The sequence below is a fragment of the Leopardus geoffroyi genome, chromosome C1, assembly GCF_018350155.1.
Source record: "Leopardus geoffroyi isolate Oge1 chromosome C1, O.geoffroyi_Oge1_pat1.0, whole genome shotgun sequence".
NCBI classification, from domain to species: domain Eukaryota; kingdom Metazoa; phylum Chordata; class Mammalia; order Carnivora; family Felidae; genus Leopardus; species Leopardus geoffroyi.
In genome coordinates, this window is record NC_059328.1 from 33,566,236 (window position 1) to 33,581,275 (window position 15,040).

A 15,040-nucleotide genomic window follows, 5' to 3' on the forward strand; every position below is an offset into this window, starting at 1 on the left:
CAGGCAGATTCCCCCGATTTTCTCCTCTGAGTCTCTAGGGACAAATACCCTTAGTGCTTTATTTCATCAACTATTTTCCAAGCGCCTGCCGTGTGCCAAGCCTGCCTTAAGTGCTGAAGACACAGATGAACCAAATTTGACTTTCTATGACATTGATACAAGGGGAAAATTAGGAGTTGTAGATAAAGGGTGCAAGAGTACAGTGCCATAGGAAAGGAACAGAGGAGGCCCTTGAAATTCCTGGGTGGGAAAGGGGGTGAGAAGTCTTTTGAGAGGCCCCAGTAGCATGTAAGCTGGATCAGAGGGGTCATTTCCTAGTTTAAAGGTTAGAGGAAATCAGCTATGGGGTAGGGGTTGTGTAGTGTAATTGTTAAAAGTAGGGGTTCTAGCATGACTTACTTGGAGGTTTCAGGCACATAACCTCTGAGCCTTTCAAAGGCAGATATGGTACCTACCTCACATTCAAGATAATGTGTATCAAGGCCTGAGCATCAAGGTTAGCACATAGCTGTCATTTTTTGAATACCAACTATCATGTGAAGGAAAATAGGAATGTCTTGGATGCCAAGATATTTAGATTTTCTCCGGGGAATAGGGATTAGACAGATTTTTAAGCAATGGAGGGTCTCCCATCCAAGTACTAACCAGGCCCGACTCTGCTTAGCTTCTGGAGATCAGAGGAGCTCAGATGCCATCAAGGTAGTATGACCCTAGACTAAGCAATAGTGGGTGTTCATTCCTTGGAAGGGACTGGGTTTCAAGTCACAAAGTTCAAAGTCACTATAGCCATTATTTCGCTCCCATTCCATCTCATTCTCCCTACCCTTAACGCACAAGCATTTCAAAACCATGTTTCTAAAAACCAGCCATTTATATCTGTTTAGGTAAGTTACAGAGGAAGTAAGGTGGTGTATTTACAAGTTGGTTTGTCCAGATATACTATAACTTAGTGTCTGTATTTAATATTGACAACCAAAAAATATATATAAATATCTTCCATCTATACACAGCAGGGCAGGAGTGTCCATGTCTTCTTGAGCAGTGAGTTCTCAGTCTCCTACGGCCCTCCTCTCATGGTGATCGTCTGGCCCTCAGTGCAAAGGAGACTAGAAGCTGGCAGCCCAGTCTGGCCCTTCCCCTCTCCTCCCTGCACTCCAGTGTTCCCAACTGGTCTCAGGCAAGGCAAGATTACTTTGAGTGGTTGGGCAGGAAGGGATGGGTATGGGCGAACCCTAGTGGAGCCTAACCATTAGGGTGGGGAGATCCAGGCCTCAGAAGAGAGCGGCCACAGCTACCTCTTGGGGTAGAAGCCTCATAGTTCGTTGTTTGATTAGTATGTCCTTGGTCATAAGTCCAGCCCTACAGATTAGCGTGGCAAAGAAGGCAAGTGTCTAGGCAGGACTTGGTCCCCACCTTCAGGTACTGAGCCATTCAGAGTGAAGTCTGGGTGTAGGTACAGGAGACTCTGGCTGATAAAAAAATAATAACAAAATCAGTAATAAAAAAAATTATAAAACCTGTTGCTTGTCTGAATAGATCTGAGCAACAGTCTTGTTTTTGTTAAAATCCTGGAGCCATTAAAGTCCTAATATTCTTCTGGACATCACTGTTGGCTGAAGAAAGGAGCCCCAGGCCCGGCTCTGCTGAAATCCATCAGTTTGAAAGTCTCATCCAGCTGCCTGTGCTCCGAGAGATCCTTGGAGCTGCTGGGAGCAGGCCGGGCTGGTGGTGTGGGGCACCTCACACTTGGGAATCGGCCCCCAGGGGGTGAAACAGCTCCTCGGGTGTCTTGTCACTTTGACCGGCTCCTCCCTGCCGGAAGCCGGAAGCAATCTCATCGAAGGTCCGGCCTTTCGTCTCGGGAACTTTGAAGTAGGTGAAGATGAAGAACAGAACCAGGAGTACGGTGAAGATGATGAAGACATATGGACCACACAGTTGCTGAAAGACACACACATACACTTGGTTGGAGTACTGATCCTACATCCTGACTGTAGGACCTTGACTTATAGGACTTGATCTTTGATCTGAAAAGGGGAACAGCTACTCACGGCCCAGGCATGCTGGGATGATTAAATGAGACTGCCTGCACCTGGCATGTGATGGGCTCCAGGGAGCAGGGTCCCACCGCAGAGCAGAATAGAGACAATTCAAAGCTAAGGAAAGAACCCTGGAATTGAGGTCAGTGTTTTTAGCTGTGTGACCTGGGCTTCTGAGCCTCAATTTCCTCCTCAGCAGGATTCCAATGAGAACAGCTGGGAGAGCACTTTGCAGAGCAGCACAGGGTCCTGCATGCAGGAGAGCAATGGTGAGCAGGGACAGTGCAGGGTTCTCACCTCTACATACTGGAAGCACATGCCCACAATGAAATTGGAGGTCCAGTTGGAGAAGCCAGCAACAGCGATAGCAGCTGGGCGAGGACCCTGGCTGAAGAGTTCAGCCACAATGAACCATGGGATAGGGCCAGGGCCCACTTCAAAGAAGGCCACGAAGCCAAAGATGGCCACAATGCTGAGATAGGACATCCAGGGCAGCTGTTCCTGTTGAGGACAACAGAAGGGTGGAAAGTTAGATTAGGTTGTTATGGATCCTCAGAGGAAACCAAAACTGCACAGGTAGCCCAGGGCAGGGCTAAGAGTCCTAGGCTGGGAGGCAGTCCTGGGGGCTGATCCTGGATTTGCCACATAGCTTAGGTTCCCTCCACTGGGTCTCCGCTTCCTCATCTGAACAAAATGATCTAAGTCCTGCAGGATGGCTGTGAGCTCAAGCCTACCCTCTGGGAATGGTAATGCGGTGTGCACATGGAAGGTGCTAAGAAGAGGTCCCAGTGGTCCCCTGACTCTAGATGCAGAGCAGTCTGCCTGAAGCAGACTGCTATGGAAGAGCATTCCTAGGGCTAAGTGTTAAAGAGTTTGTAAGGTGCCCAGCTCAGGGCCAGCAGAGTAGGCCCAAAGCATGTGGTCCTATATCCTCATTCTCTTCGAGGAGGCCACAGTAGAAAAGGTATAGGCTTTGGGTCTCATCCCAGATCTGCCACACATCACCTGCTGCGTGCTGGACCTCTCAGCTATCACCAGACTTTCTACGCTCTGGTTAAGTTGTAAAATGAGCATACTGTTGCTTCCTTGCCCAGAGGGTACACAAAGGAGGGTTCGTGCATGTGAAGTGCCTGGCACAGGGTTACCACAGTGGTTACAGTCACAGGCTCGGGGCCAGCAGACCTGGGGTCGATTCCTGGCTTTGTCCTTTATCTGCTGAGTTACTAACCTCAGCAGGACTAGAATTCCTCGCTTGTGAAATGGGAATACTAACTACACCTGGCAGGGGTGAGAACTAAGAAAAGGCATGTTTCCATGTCTTGGTGGTAAGGAGGGGAATACTTTCTAGGGCTGTTCTGAAGATGAACTAAGGTCACAGTTGAAGACTTTGGAAGACTTAGTACTGGGCAGAGCAATTCCTGGGGAAAGGGGCCTTAGATCCTGGGGCCAGAGGTGCTGTGGTGAGAAAGCACGGAACAGGGAGGAGCCAGTTCAAGACAGGATGTGAGTGGGTAGGAGACAATCTAGGGAGCCAGAAGGCCATACCCAGGCCCATGGGGCTGGGGAGAAGGGGGCAGAACTAGGGAGAAGGCAGCCCCTACCTGGTCTCTGGATGCTTCTGGCCAGACTGGGGCTGACACAGTCACTCGGATCAGAAGCTGTCGTGAGCTTTTCCCCCAACCCCTGCTGTCTCCCAGAGCGGAGCAACTCACCAGCAGTGCCAGCGCGATGGTCATGAGCACAGCACAGCCTGCCATGCCAGCCAGGCCTATGAGGTGCAGGGTCCGCCGGCCGGCTCGTTCCACCACAAACAGCTGTGGGCAGAGACAGAGTCAGTGCCACCCCCGCCTAGTGCCTCTCTGACCACGCCCACCCCTCATCTAGAGGCTCATCCCAAGTGTTGAGAAAGCCAAACAGCACTGCCTCCTCCGTGGGGCTCAGCTTAAGGACCACATAGGATCTGAGGGGCAGAGAGCTGACTCCAAGGCAGCAGGACAGGGGGTGAGAGCCAGCCCCAGAGAGCCAGACAGCGGAGCATCCTGGCTGTGACTTTGGGCAAGCCGCTGCCCTTCTCTGAGCATCAGTGTCATGGGCTGTTTGATATGAGTAATGAACTTGACAGGTTTGTGAGGATGAGACGACACAGCACTCAGGAAGAACCTGACACACTGCTTGGCTTGCAGTAAATGCTGCCGTTCGGTCACAAGGCCCTGGGGCCACCCTGAGCTGGACCCTGGCAGCTGACCGGCGGTGGGCAATGACGCAGACTCACCGACACGACAGTGAAGGCTGTGTTGACGATGCCGGAGCCAATGGTGGCATATACAGGCTGCTGCACCCCCGCCTTCTCGAAGATACTTGTGGAGTAATAGAAAACCTAAGGGACAGAGAATTTGTTGGGACTTGGCCAGGTGCCGTGGCTCTTTCCCCACCTCCGTCGCTGTGGGTGTGGGACACGGGTGAGTGTAGAATGAAGGGGACATGTCTGGGTTTTGGTTCTGAAGGAAAGCTGCTCCTTTGGAAGGGGCTTGTCTGTTTTAAGTTTGGGATCTGTTCACAGCACACACTTGACCACGGGGTTTGGCTGGGCCCAAAGGAAAGGGTGGGTGAGGGGCACTCACAGCGTTGATGCCCGACAGCTGCTGGGACAGCTGCAGGACCACGGCGATGAGGATGGGCTGGCGGTAGGCGGGCGAGCGGAACAGCTCCAGGATGGTGACCTTCTTCTCCCGCATCATCTGCCGACTCTCCTCCTTCATCTCCTGCAGGTCGCGGGTCACGTCAGCCGTCCCGCGCAGCTTCTTCAGCACTGGGGGGACCGGAGGGAAGGTGGGGGTGGCTCAGAGCAGGAAGGAGGCCGGGGCGGGAGGGGGGCTGGGGAGAGGGCAGAGCCCCGCCCGTACCGCTCTTGGCCCGGTTCTCCTCGTTGCGGTTGATGAGCAGGAAGCGGGGGCTCTCAGGGCAGAAGGGCAGCAGGACGCACTGCAGCAGCGCCGGGACGAAGATGACGCTCAGCAGCAGGGGCCACAGCTCCTCGCTGCCCATGATGGAGTCCAGGCCAAACACCTGCGGGCAGCAGGGGTGGGGAAAGCCGCCCTGAGCGCCCTAGCCCCGCCCCCACACGGGCCCCGCCCCACCCAGTGGCCTCCGTGGTGTCAGCGGCCGCTTTACCCCAGTGTCCTCATTTGTCGCATGAAGAAAGGAGGACCGACCTCACAGCATAAGTGGGAGGACAAATGGCACATGGCATAGGGGCTGTCACTCTGCGGCGGGACAACTTTGGGGAGGGGAAAGGGAAAGCCTTCTAGAGAGAGGGTAGTGTATACAAGGAAGGCCTCAAGGCCTGCAGGCAGCAGAGAACCTGGCATGTGGAGGTCCCAGGGGGCTTCCCTGTGGCTGGCTCCCCAGGGGAAGGACAGGTCACGAGGCTGGGACCAGAAGGGCCAAGTCATCTGGGACATGCGCTCACACCAGGGAGGCCTTGGCAGAACTGTGAGTGACAAGAGTGCTCTCTGGGGCCTGTGCCTACTAGGGTGTGTGCACGAGGCTATCCCTTGCTGCGGGACTGTGGAAGGCTGGGTGACAACTCGGATCAGGGTGTCATCTGGACACAGGAGAGCCACCAAAGCTGTGGGGTGGGGGCAGTGCTGGGCAAGGAGACCCAGCCCCAGCTTACCTGGGCGATGAGGATGCCAACAACGATGCCCAGCTGGTGCAGGGTGCCCAGGGCCCCACGGAGGGCCGTAGGGGACACCTCCCCGACATACATGGGGACGAAGCCTGTGGTCAGGCCACAGTACACACCGATGATGAAGCGGCCCAGGATCAGCATCTCAAAGGACTTGGCCAGTTTCGAGAAGCCCATGAGCATAGAGGACAGGACGGCCAGCAGGTTTATTATCAGCATTGAGTTCCGTCTGGGGGTGGGGTCACAGGTCAGGTGGGTGCCTGGATCTCCCCAGATTCCCAGGGACTAGGTCATAGGCAACACCCTGAACAGGCAGGGAAGTCTCCCCCACTCCCATCTGGGATGCCCTGGCCAGGGCCAGGACCCCTTCTGCTCACCGGCCAAAGCGGTTAACAAAAAGGCCCACAGAGAAGGAGCCAATCATGCCTCCTACAGAGAAGATGGCCACGGAGAGGGACCACAGCGTGGTGAGCGTGGTAGGCAAGATGCTCTCCCCATAGCGGTGGATCCAAGTCTGGTTGTAGAACTCTTCAATCACCTGCAGTGGGGGAAGCAGCCTGTTGAGTCGGCCGGGACACAGCCTCCTTTTCCCCTTGCACTGCACTGCCCCCTCAAAGAGGGCCCAGCACCCGGCCAGACCCCAAACTCACTGCGTGTCATTGAGCCAAGTCCCTCCCTTTTGTGGGCCTTAGTTTCCCCAGGTGAGAAACAAGGGGATGGGCTCCATCTCCAGAGTGGCACCAGCTCTCCTGCTTCCCCCAGGTGTGGTTTCCAGTGCTCTATGGTTTCATATGTTCCACAGAACTTGCTGGAGTGGACAGCAAATGACCAATGGTGGAACTTCAGGCGCAGAGCAGAGACAGGTTCAGGGAGAAAGTGCTTCTTCCCACTTGCCCCTTTTCTCTTCAAAGTGCCTAAGGTGCTAGGCTGTGGCCACCTGGGCCCTGTCCCCAAACCCCTGCTAGGAAGGAAATACAGCTGGACAGATGGTTCCACGTTCCAGATGCTCTGGGATGAAGGGAAGGCTCATGGACTTCACGCTCAGGGCCTGTTGTGACCAACCTGCACATAAGACATGCTCCAGAGACTTGTGCAAATTGCTTTCTGACCCCCAGGCCCAGCTATTTGTGGGAGTTACACCCTGAAGGACCCATGGCCTCCTCCCCTCTCCAGGGTGCCGAGCTGGGAGGCATGGGGAAAGCTAAGGACAAGGAAGCAATTCCAGGAACTGGAAACACCTGTCCTAGAGGCCTGCCCACTACCCCCGCCCCCACCCAACGGAGGGCCTTACCTGATCCACCGGTTCTACCTGAGCACGTTCACCCTACTCTAAGGCAACACAGACACACACCCAGTGCCACGGGACTGGCCAGACCCACCCAGCCACATGCGTAGCTGGGCACAGGCCCAACATACCCAGAAACAGCTTCCTGTGTACATGCACCATCACACACACATACTAGTGCTCACACGGTCTGAATATTCCTGGCTTCAGCCAGTCACAAACCTGGATGTCCCTCTTTCCCTTCAACCACCTGCAGCTCAAACTTGCGTAGCTAGCCCATCCTGGCACCCCTCTGCACATGCATGCTGCAAGTTCATGTGCACACAGCAGTATGCAGCCTCTTACACAACCTGCATGCCACTGCCCTTGAACCTCTCTAATCCTCCCAAGCCCCAGGGGTCTAGCAGAAAGGATGTGGTGGGTAAGCCATAATTGCCAAGGGGAGAACGAGGCTCTGGGTCCCAGGAATGCTCATCGAGTATGCTGGGCCTGGCCGCACAGTTGCAACGGGTCCTTGGCCTCTACCTTCTTCCTGCCCTGCTGCCATGATCTGTCCCAAGACTGGAGACACCTGATAGAGGCCGGGCTCTAGGGGGTGACGACAGATTGACAGAGGAATGGGGAGAGGAGGAAGGCAGACCTAAAGATCTTATGTCCCAAGGAAGCCAGACAGAGTGTAGGGGTTAGGAACCTGGACAACAATTGAGTTCAGATCCCAGCTCCACCATTTATCTCAACTGGGACCGAGGGCAAATTATTTCATCTCAAATGGCGACATCAGCAATATCTATTTCATCATGCTGCAGGGGAGTAATGAAACGTAGAGTGCTTACATGGTTCCTGGCACGTTCACTGAGCCAAGTGACCCCACCATGTTCTGGTACTGACCCAAGGGCAGTCAGACCACTGACAAAGTACAACCAACCCTGCATCCCATCATTCAAAATCAAGGCTCCTGCCAGGTATCAGTCTGACCTCCCCACCTAACACCATCTCTACCTTTTCTCTCGGCCTCATTTTCATGCTCTTCATGGTTACTCTGCCTCGAAGGCCCATCCTGCCTTACCATGCTGAAACCTTTTGAGATCCAGCTCAAAGGCTCCCAGGAGTGTGTCCTCCCTCAGCGCAGGGACCCTAATGGATTCACACTGGGACCTGTCCCAGAGCTGGTGCCAGGGATGCCTGGTGAGTGAATGAAGAGAGGGCCTTAGGCTCTCCTCCTGGGAGCCCCTGCTTCTGCTGGGGGCAGAAAGAAGGCAGATTTTAACAAAACAAAACAAAGTGCTGTGTTCTTCAAGGGATAAAACCAACCCCAGAGGAGGACTGGTTGGGAGCAGTAATGGTCCATTTATCAGGCCCTGCAGAGAACAAGCTGTCCTGGATAAGGGGACTGTCCAGATAAATGACGCTTGCCCCACTAAGGACCCATCATCAGGGTGGAAATCTTTCTCCCTTCGTCACTCTCGCTCTGCTGCCCTTGGGGCTCTCCACAGGGGCAGGAAGAGATGTTTGCCCCAGATGGCCTTTAATTGATGCATTCTGTAGTTCTCAGGGTCTTCCTCCACACCCCTGTGGTTCAGATGCTGTCTCAAGAGAACTCTCCACATCCAGTTTAAATTTTGCCAAGAAGTCAGCTAATGGAATTGCCTGAATTGTGTGCAGAGTCAACAAGGGCTGAGTAAGGGCTTTCTACCTAAAGGAGCTTAAAGATGTGAGGCTGAGGTTTCTGTTCTGGCTGCTCAGGTCTTTAACCCTCTTCTTGGGGCTGGCTGGAGATGTTGAGGCAGCCAGTAAGAGGACCACAATCCCAGAAGCTCCCTTCCCCCAGCGAAGTGTGCTGCTTGTGGTAACAAGTGAGAGGGACCAAACCTTGTTGAGAGGTAGCTCCTCAATGGCTCATGAGCTCCCCTGCTACTCAGATCAGACCTCTTTATGGGCATGCATAACGAAGAATAGACAGCCCCCTTCACCTTCACCTTGGCCTCAGCCTCATCCTTTCCACCCCCAGCAGCACTTCCTGGCCAAGCTGACGCTGCGCAGTGAGTTCCTGCCTTCTGATCTGGGGGTCTATGCCCCATGTGGGGCTGAACTGGCCCTTGGCCCAGGAAAGGCAGGGGGTCCCTGGAGAATGGGAAGAACCCTACGTGGGGACAAATTCTGGGGTCACCATCCACCCAGTCCCTGCCCTCAGCATCCACCCTAGCACTGGCTGAGTGCCCCTAAGCAAAGAAGAGCCTTCCTCCTCCGAAGGATCCCACAGACCCAGTCTCCACTACACAGTCACCGGCAGCCTCCGCAACCCTGGCTCATGTTTGAGGCCTGGCTGGTGCTTCTGAAAGCTCCCACTCCCGTGCTCCCTCCCACGTCACATGCTTTTCACAAGGCTCGATCCTTGTGAATCACCGCCCCACATCCAATCAGTCACTAGGTCCCGGTCAGTTCGCCCTCTTCATCTATCCTATTCTCTGCCTGTACAGCACCTGCCCTAGGTCTCACCCGGATTCTCCTCCTGACTCCTCCCATCCACCCAACTGATTCTGCCTCCCGTGATTAATTACTCTCCATGGAGCCCTGCACATCAAATGCATCAGGTTTAGCCAGATCTGTCTGTATCTCTGCTCCCTTCCCAACCTATTCCCAACCTCTCTACCCACCAAGTGTCTGTGTGAGTGCATGCATGCTGGGCAGAAGTGGGGGGTGCTCCTAGTCAGCTTGAGGGGGGACCGCCATGGCATCAGACTCTCAGGAGTTGAGGGCTATGAAGGATCTCTGTCCAATCACCCCACATTGACCCTAGAGGGCAGATGCCTGCTTAGTGACACTGTAGGAGCCAGCGTGGTGAAGCAGACCTCCTCTGGGCTGCTGAGATCCCTTAGGACTGGATGGTTCCCAGTAAAACCTATTCCTCATCCCAGCAGTTCTCAAGAGGGTGGCAGTGGCGGGAGGCTTGCATCACATCTGACTCCTTGGGAATCCCCCCTCCTCCCTCTCCCCACCCGGGCAACTGTGGGAGAAGGACCACACGTCTGCCTGTCTGCAGAGGAAGTTCTGACTTCCTCTGTGTCTGGGCAGTGTCTGTAGTGAGGGCCTGGGCACGAGGCACAGTCTGCTGCCCAGCATACAGAATAAGCGGTTACTTAAGTCACTGTTGTTCTTTCAAGGAGAGAAGCTGCCATCTTCAGAGGAGCATTAAGGACAGACAGGGTTTTCCATTTTTAAAGTGCCCGAAGATATAGCGTTATCCTAAGGAATTTATAATGCAAGAAAGACCTGAAGGAACTAGGGCCCTGCCTCAAGGAGTCTTTCTTCAGTCCCTGCCTGGCTGCCCCACTCATAGAGAAACCCAGCAGGTCTGCAGAGCCCCAGGGCACAGGCTTCACCTCGGGGAAGAAAAGCTTTCTAGGCTTCAGAGGAGGAGACTGTCTACCTTAGAGGTAGTGAGTTCCCTGTCAGCAGGGAGCATACAAGTCAAAGTTTAGGGCAAAGATTGCTAAACATTTTATGTAAAAGGCTTGACAGAAAATATTAGGGTCTGCTGACCACATATGGCCACAGTGGCTTATTTTTCTTCCCCCGTCTCAATGTAACGTAATTTTCTCCCCCCTTTAAAAATGTAAAAACCATTCTTAGCACATGAGCCATACAAAATCAGCTGCTAGCTGGACCTGGCCTCCCTGCCAACCCTTGATCTAGAATTCTAGATTACTGCCAAGAGAAGGGGTATGCTTCAGAACCCCCGGCCGGTCTCAACATCCTTCTGTGTAGACTCCTCTAACCCAGGGTCTTCTAGATCATCCTGTGAGGGAGAGTTAGAGCTCCCACCTCAGCTTCTCTTCTCTCTCCCAGATGTTACTGGGGGGCGAAAGGATTAAAGAGCCACCTAAGCTCTGAGCTCCAGTTAGAAAGAGGAAAGGGCCAGTTTGTCCAGTTCAGTCCCTCAGCCCGGCCTTGACCACGATTTCCTATTCCCTGCTATCCCCTCCCCCACAGCTACCCTCCCTCAGCCCAGAGTTTATGTCTCCATAGCAACTTTCAGCCACACCCCAGGGTCAGCTGAGAGTTCAGAGCAGATGCTACAGGTGGTGTTGGACAGATAGCCCCACCTGCTGGGTCCCCTGGGGCCCCTCCTTGGAGCCTGGGGAAGAGGCCCAGGCAGCCAGATGGAACTGGAAGCTGGGCCCCAAGCCCACAGGAGAGGTTCCTACCACCCATGCGGCTTCTTCAGAACAGCCCTGGCATGGTTTCTCTCTAAACCCAGGCCAGGCCTTCACCCTGGCCTCCTCACTGGTCCCTGATCTCCAGAGTCTCCCCTGCCGGCAGAGAGATCTTCATGTCCCTGCAGGAGCCCTGCTCCCAGCCCTTCTTGGCTCCCCACTGCCCCCTCCCACCCCCACACAGTGACTCCCCCATACCACCCAGGTACCCCCACATTGCTGCAATTTCGCTTGTGCTGCTCCTCTGCCTTCTCCCTGGCGAGTTTCAGAGAATACACAAACACTCCTCTGGAGAGCCTTCCCGAAAGTACCCCTCCTTCTCACTGCAGTGGCTCTCAAACATGGGCAGTGTGGCTTTGCAGAGGACATCTGGCTACGTCGGGACATTTTTGGTTGTCGCGCTGACAAGGATGCTGCTAAACATCCTACAATGCATGGGACAGCCTCCCACAGCACCAAAGAACTATCTGGCCCCAAAGGTGAATGTTGAGAAAAACCCTGCTCTGTGGGCCAGGTACCTTCTCCCTCTCCCTTCTCCACTCCCAGAGCCTGCCCACACTTCCATCCATGCTTCTGTCCGTTGTTGCCCCAAGAGCTAACTACAGGGAAACATGTGCTCCCTCTAGACTACATTTCAACACGGAGACGTCCGATTCATCTGTGTCACTAGATCCCAGCACAGGGCTAGGGGTAGAAAGAGTTGTCATTAATTGATAAACAAGCCATGAATTCGAGGGGCTTAAGCGATGATGTAGCTATGACAGGGCTGTAATGGTGTAAGAAAATTGTGCAACCATGTGTGGGAAACCGTTGAGATGTCTGTACGTGACTGAGCTTGACTCGGCCTGGAAGTCAGAGTAAGAGGGGGCAGCTGGGTAGCAGTTATAGGTGTGTGAAAGGGTGTTTCAGTGCCCATCTGACTGTAGTATAATTGCCATTCCTTCTACGGCGGTCAAGGATGCAGACTGGAGCCAGACTCCCTGGATTCCAATCCCAGCTCTGCCACTTCCTGGCTGTGTGTCCTTGGTTTAGTTAGTTGCTTAACATCTTTGTGTCCCAGTTTCTTATAAAACAGGGATTATAGTGTGTACCTAACGAGGTGATTATAAGAAACAATCGAATTCTGATTTCTGTGCACTTACACAGTAAGCTGTAAGGGTCTGTATTAGTGGAGATGGGTGAAGGCCAGAGGGAACACAGAACTCTCTGGATCTTGACAGAGATAAGGAGAGGCTACCCGGAGCCTGGAGCCCAGTGCAGCCCCAGTGGGCAGAAGTCTGGGCTGAGAGGTGGGCCTCTAGTACTTTCGCTCACAAGCCGGGTCATCTCAGGCAGACTTCGCCTGCCTTCCAGGCCAAGTTCCTCCTTTGTCAAATAAGGAATGCTAAACCAGTGGACCATCAGGCCCCTTCCAGCCCTAACTCTGGCTTCTGAGGATGCTTCATTCTGAGACATGCCTGACACTGTCCCTTGGCCAGGAACTCATGGTTTCTAAATGGCCTTTAGTCATCTCTATTGGCAACTCGGCCATTTGGGGAAGGGAGAGGCCATTCTCTCCACCCAGTATGGTGGTCAGGATGCCTTGTTCATTTATTTGCTGTCTCTGTGGCTGGGCTTCCCTCCTCCTTCCTCCCCAGAAGGCAGGAGGCCTGGCAGGGGCGTCACAGGGATGTGGTCATCACTCCCTGGTGAAGCCTGGAGGCCAGCCGTAGCTCAGCCTCTCACTTTCCAGGTGACCTCATCAGCCTAGTTTCCTCCTTTATAAGAAGGCAAGATAACCCAGCCCCACCCACCTTGTGGGGTGGCCATGAGGAGACGATTTATGGGGAGGTGCTCTGTAAACATTTAAGATAATGTTATGATTAATTAACCACTTCCAGGAGGAAGCCCTCTGGGGCCTTTTTTATGGAGGAGCCCCAGCTTCTGGCATCCTCACCATTAGTGAGGTCCAGGCTCCTCAGGAAAGCAGGCCGACCCGGCCAGCCCAGGGCAGCTTCCTAACAGTCCTAAACAGACAGGGGCTGTCGGTGTGTGGGCGCAACACTTCTGCCACCGCATGTCCCCAGTGCCTGGGCCACCTGCCCCTTGAAAGGCTGCCCCCTCCCCCTCTGCATAAGCCTGCCTTCCTCTTTCTCCAGTGGCACCCAGAAGCTCTCCATTAACTATGTTCTGGATCTTCCCAGGGGTCTCCCCTAGTGCGCAGACCTTGGCACAGCTCCACCCCTGCCCCACCTCCCACTGTCTGGGATAGAGCCTGTAGACCTTGTGGAGCGCAAGTGTCCACAGGGCTGAGGCAGGGCTGAGTCACTGTGCTCGTCACCCTTACCCTTGTGTCATCCTATCCCCTCTTCGCAGCTTAAGTTTATCACATTGAACCCGCCCCTGCCTGGAAGGACTATGACCAGGCTTTCGAGAAGTGTCTGCAACACGGGGAGCCCGAGTGCACACCCTGGAAACACCACTCCATTTCAGTGTGTGCACAATCAACTGTGGCCACTCCGGGCCTCGCTGCCTGGCTCCTGAAGTGATCTCTGGACAGGTGTTCACAAATGCTCCCAGAAATGCCCTCTGTGCCACCCACCAGTCCTGCTAGACGCCCCGGCCAGCTGCCCCTCCCATCCTTCTCAGCTGTTCTCCCCTTCCGTCTGTCTCTGATTAGGCGGGAGGCACCAAGAACCCGAGAACTTCACTGTGGGTTTGTCCGCATCTACAGCCTCAGAAGAATCTCGGGCCCTCCCCGCCCAGTGCCACCCTGGTGCCTCTGCTCCAGCAGCCCCTGAGTCCTGAGACCTCTCCCCAGCTCACCCTCACCCCCTCTGGTGATTCCTTACAGCGCATTTAAAAATGAAGTCTTCGCATGGGAAAAAGCATCCCAGCCAGATGACCCCTGCAACCACCACCCCCTTTTCTTCTTTCTCCACTAAGTCTCTTGGAAGAGCCATCTCTAATCTTTCCCATGCCCTCCTCCCTCCTCAACCTGCTGGAGAGAGGTTTCTACCCACATGGCTTCACCCTGTCAAACTTGGGTCACCACAGGGTCACCATCCAGTCTTTGGCATTCAGCAATATGGGGCTGACTTGTCCAGGTTAACCTCTGGGGCACCTGACAGCACTCCTTCTTCACCTCATCCATCTCCTCCTACTTGACTCTTCCTTCTCTTTTCATTCCAGTCTCTCCAGGACATCTTCCTCTCCTGCTATTTGGATACCAGTGACCAGCGCTCAGGTTTTCTCCAGCTGACCACACGCCCGAGAAACAGACCCCCATGTCCAAGTGCTTCCTGTACATCTCCAAATATGTCACCTCAGTTCTGACATGTCCCACAGGCACCTATCAATTATTCCTCCCATACCTGCTCCTCCAGATCCCATATTGCCCAAGCCAGAAACCTAGAAGCCATTTTTTTTTTTTAATGTTTTTTTATTGAGAGAGCATGGAAGGGGGAGAGGGGCAGAGACAGAGGGAGAGAATCCCAAGCAGGCTTTGCACCATCAGTGTGGAGCCTGATGTGGGGCTTGATCTCACCAACTGTGAGATCATGACCTGAGCTACAATCAAGAGTCAGGCACTTAACTGAGAGTCACCCAGGTGCCCCTAGAAGCTCTTTTTTTTTTTTTTTTTTTTTTTTTTTTAACGTTTTATTTATTTTTGAGACAGAGAGGGACAGAGCATGAACGGGGGACGGTCAGAGAGAGGGAGACACAGAATCTGCAACAGGCTCCAGGCTCTGAGCTGTCAGCACAGAGCCCGACGCGGGGCTCGAACTCACGGACCGGGAGATCATGACCTGAGCTGAAGTCGGCCGGTCAACCG

The 15,040-nt window shown here is 54.1% G+C and overlaps 1 protein-coding gene across 1 annotated transcript in view; it reads right to left on the reverse strand.

The window, feature by feature from the left end:
• Positions 1-852: 852 nt before the first annotated feature.
• The window catches only part of SLC2A1 (solute carrier family 2 member 1), a 29,062-nt gene continuing 14,874 nt past the window's right edge, over positions 853-15,040 (reverse strand). Inside the window, exons 3-10 of the mRNA XM_045476943.1 lie at positions 6,105-6,265; positions 5,716-5,956; positions 4,943-5,105; positions 4,661-4,848; positions 4,312-4,416; positions 3,752-3,853; positions 2,337-2,540; positions 853-1,941 (exon numbers count right to left, since the gene is read on the reverse strand). Of these exons, the coding sequence (XP_045332899.1) occupies positions 1,741-1,941; positions 2,337-2,540; positions 3,752-3,853; positions 4,312-4,416; positions 4,661-4,848; positions 4,943-5,105; positions 5,716-5,956; positions 6,105-6,265 (1,365 nt within the window). The 3' untranslated portion in view covers positions 853-1,740. The remainder of the gene's footprint in view (positions 1,942-2,336; positions 2,541-3,751; positions 3,854-4,311; positions 4,417-4,660; positions 4,849-4,942; positions 5,106-5,715; positions 5,957-6,104; positions 6,266-15,040) is intronic.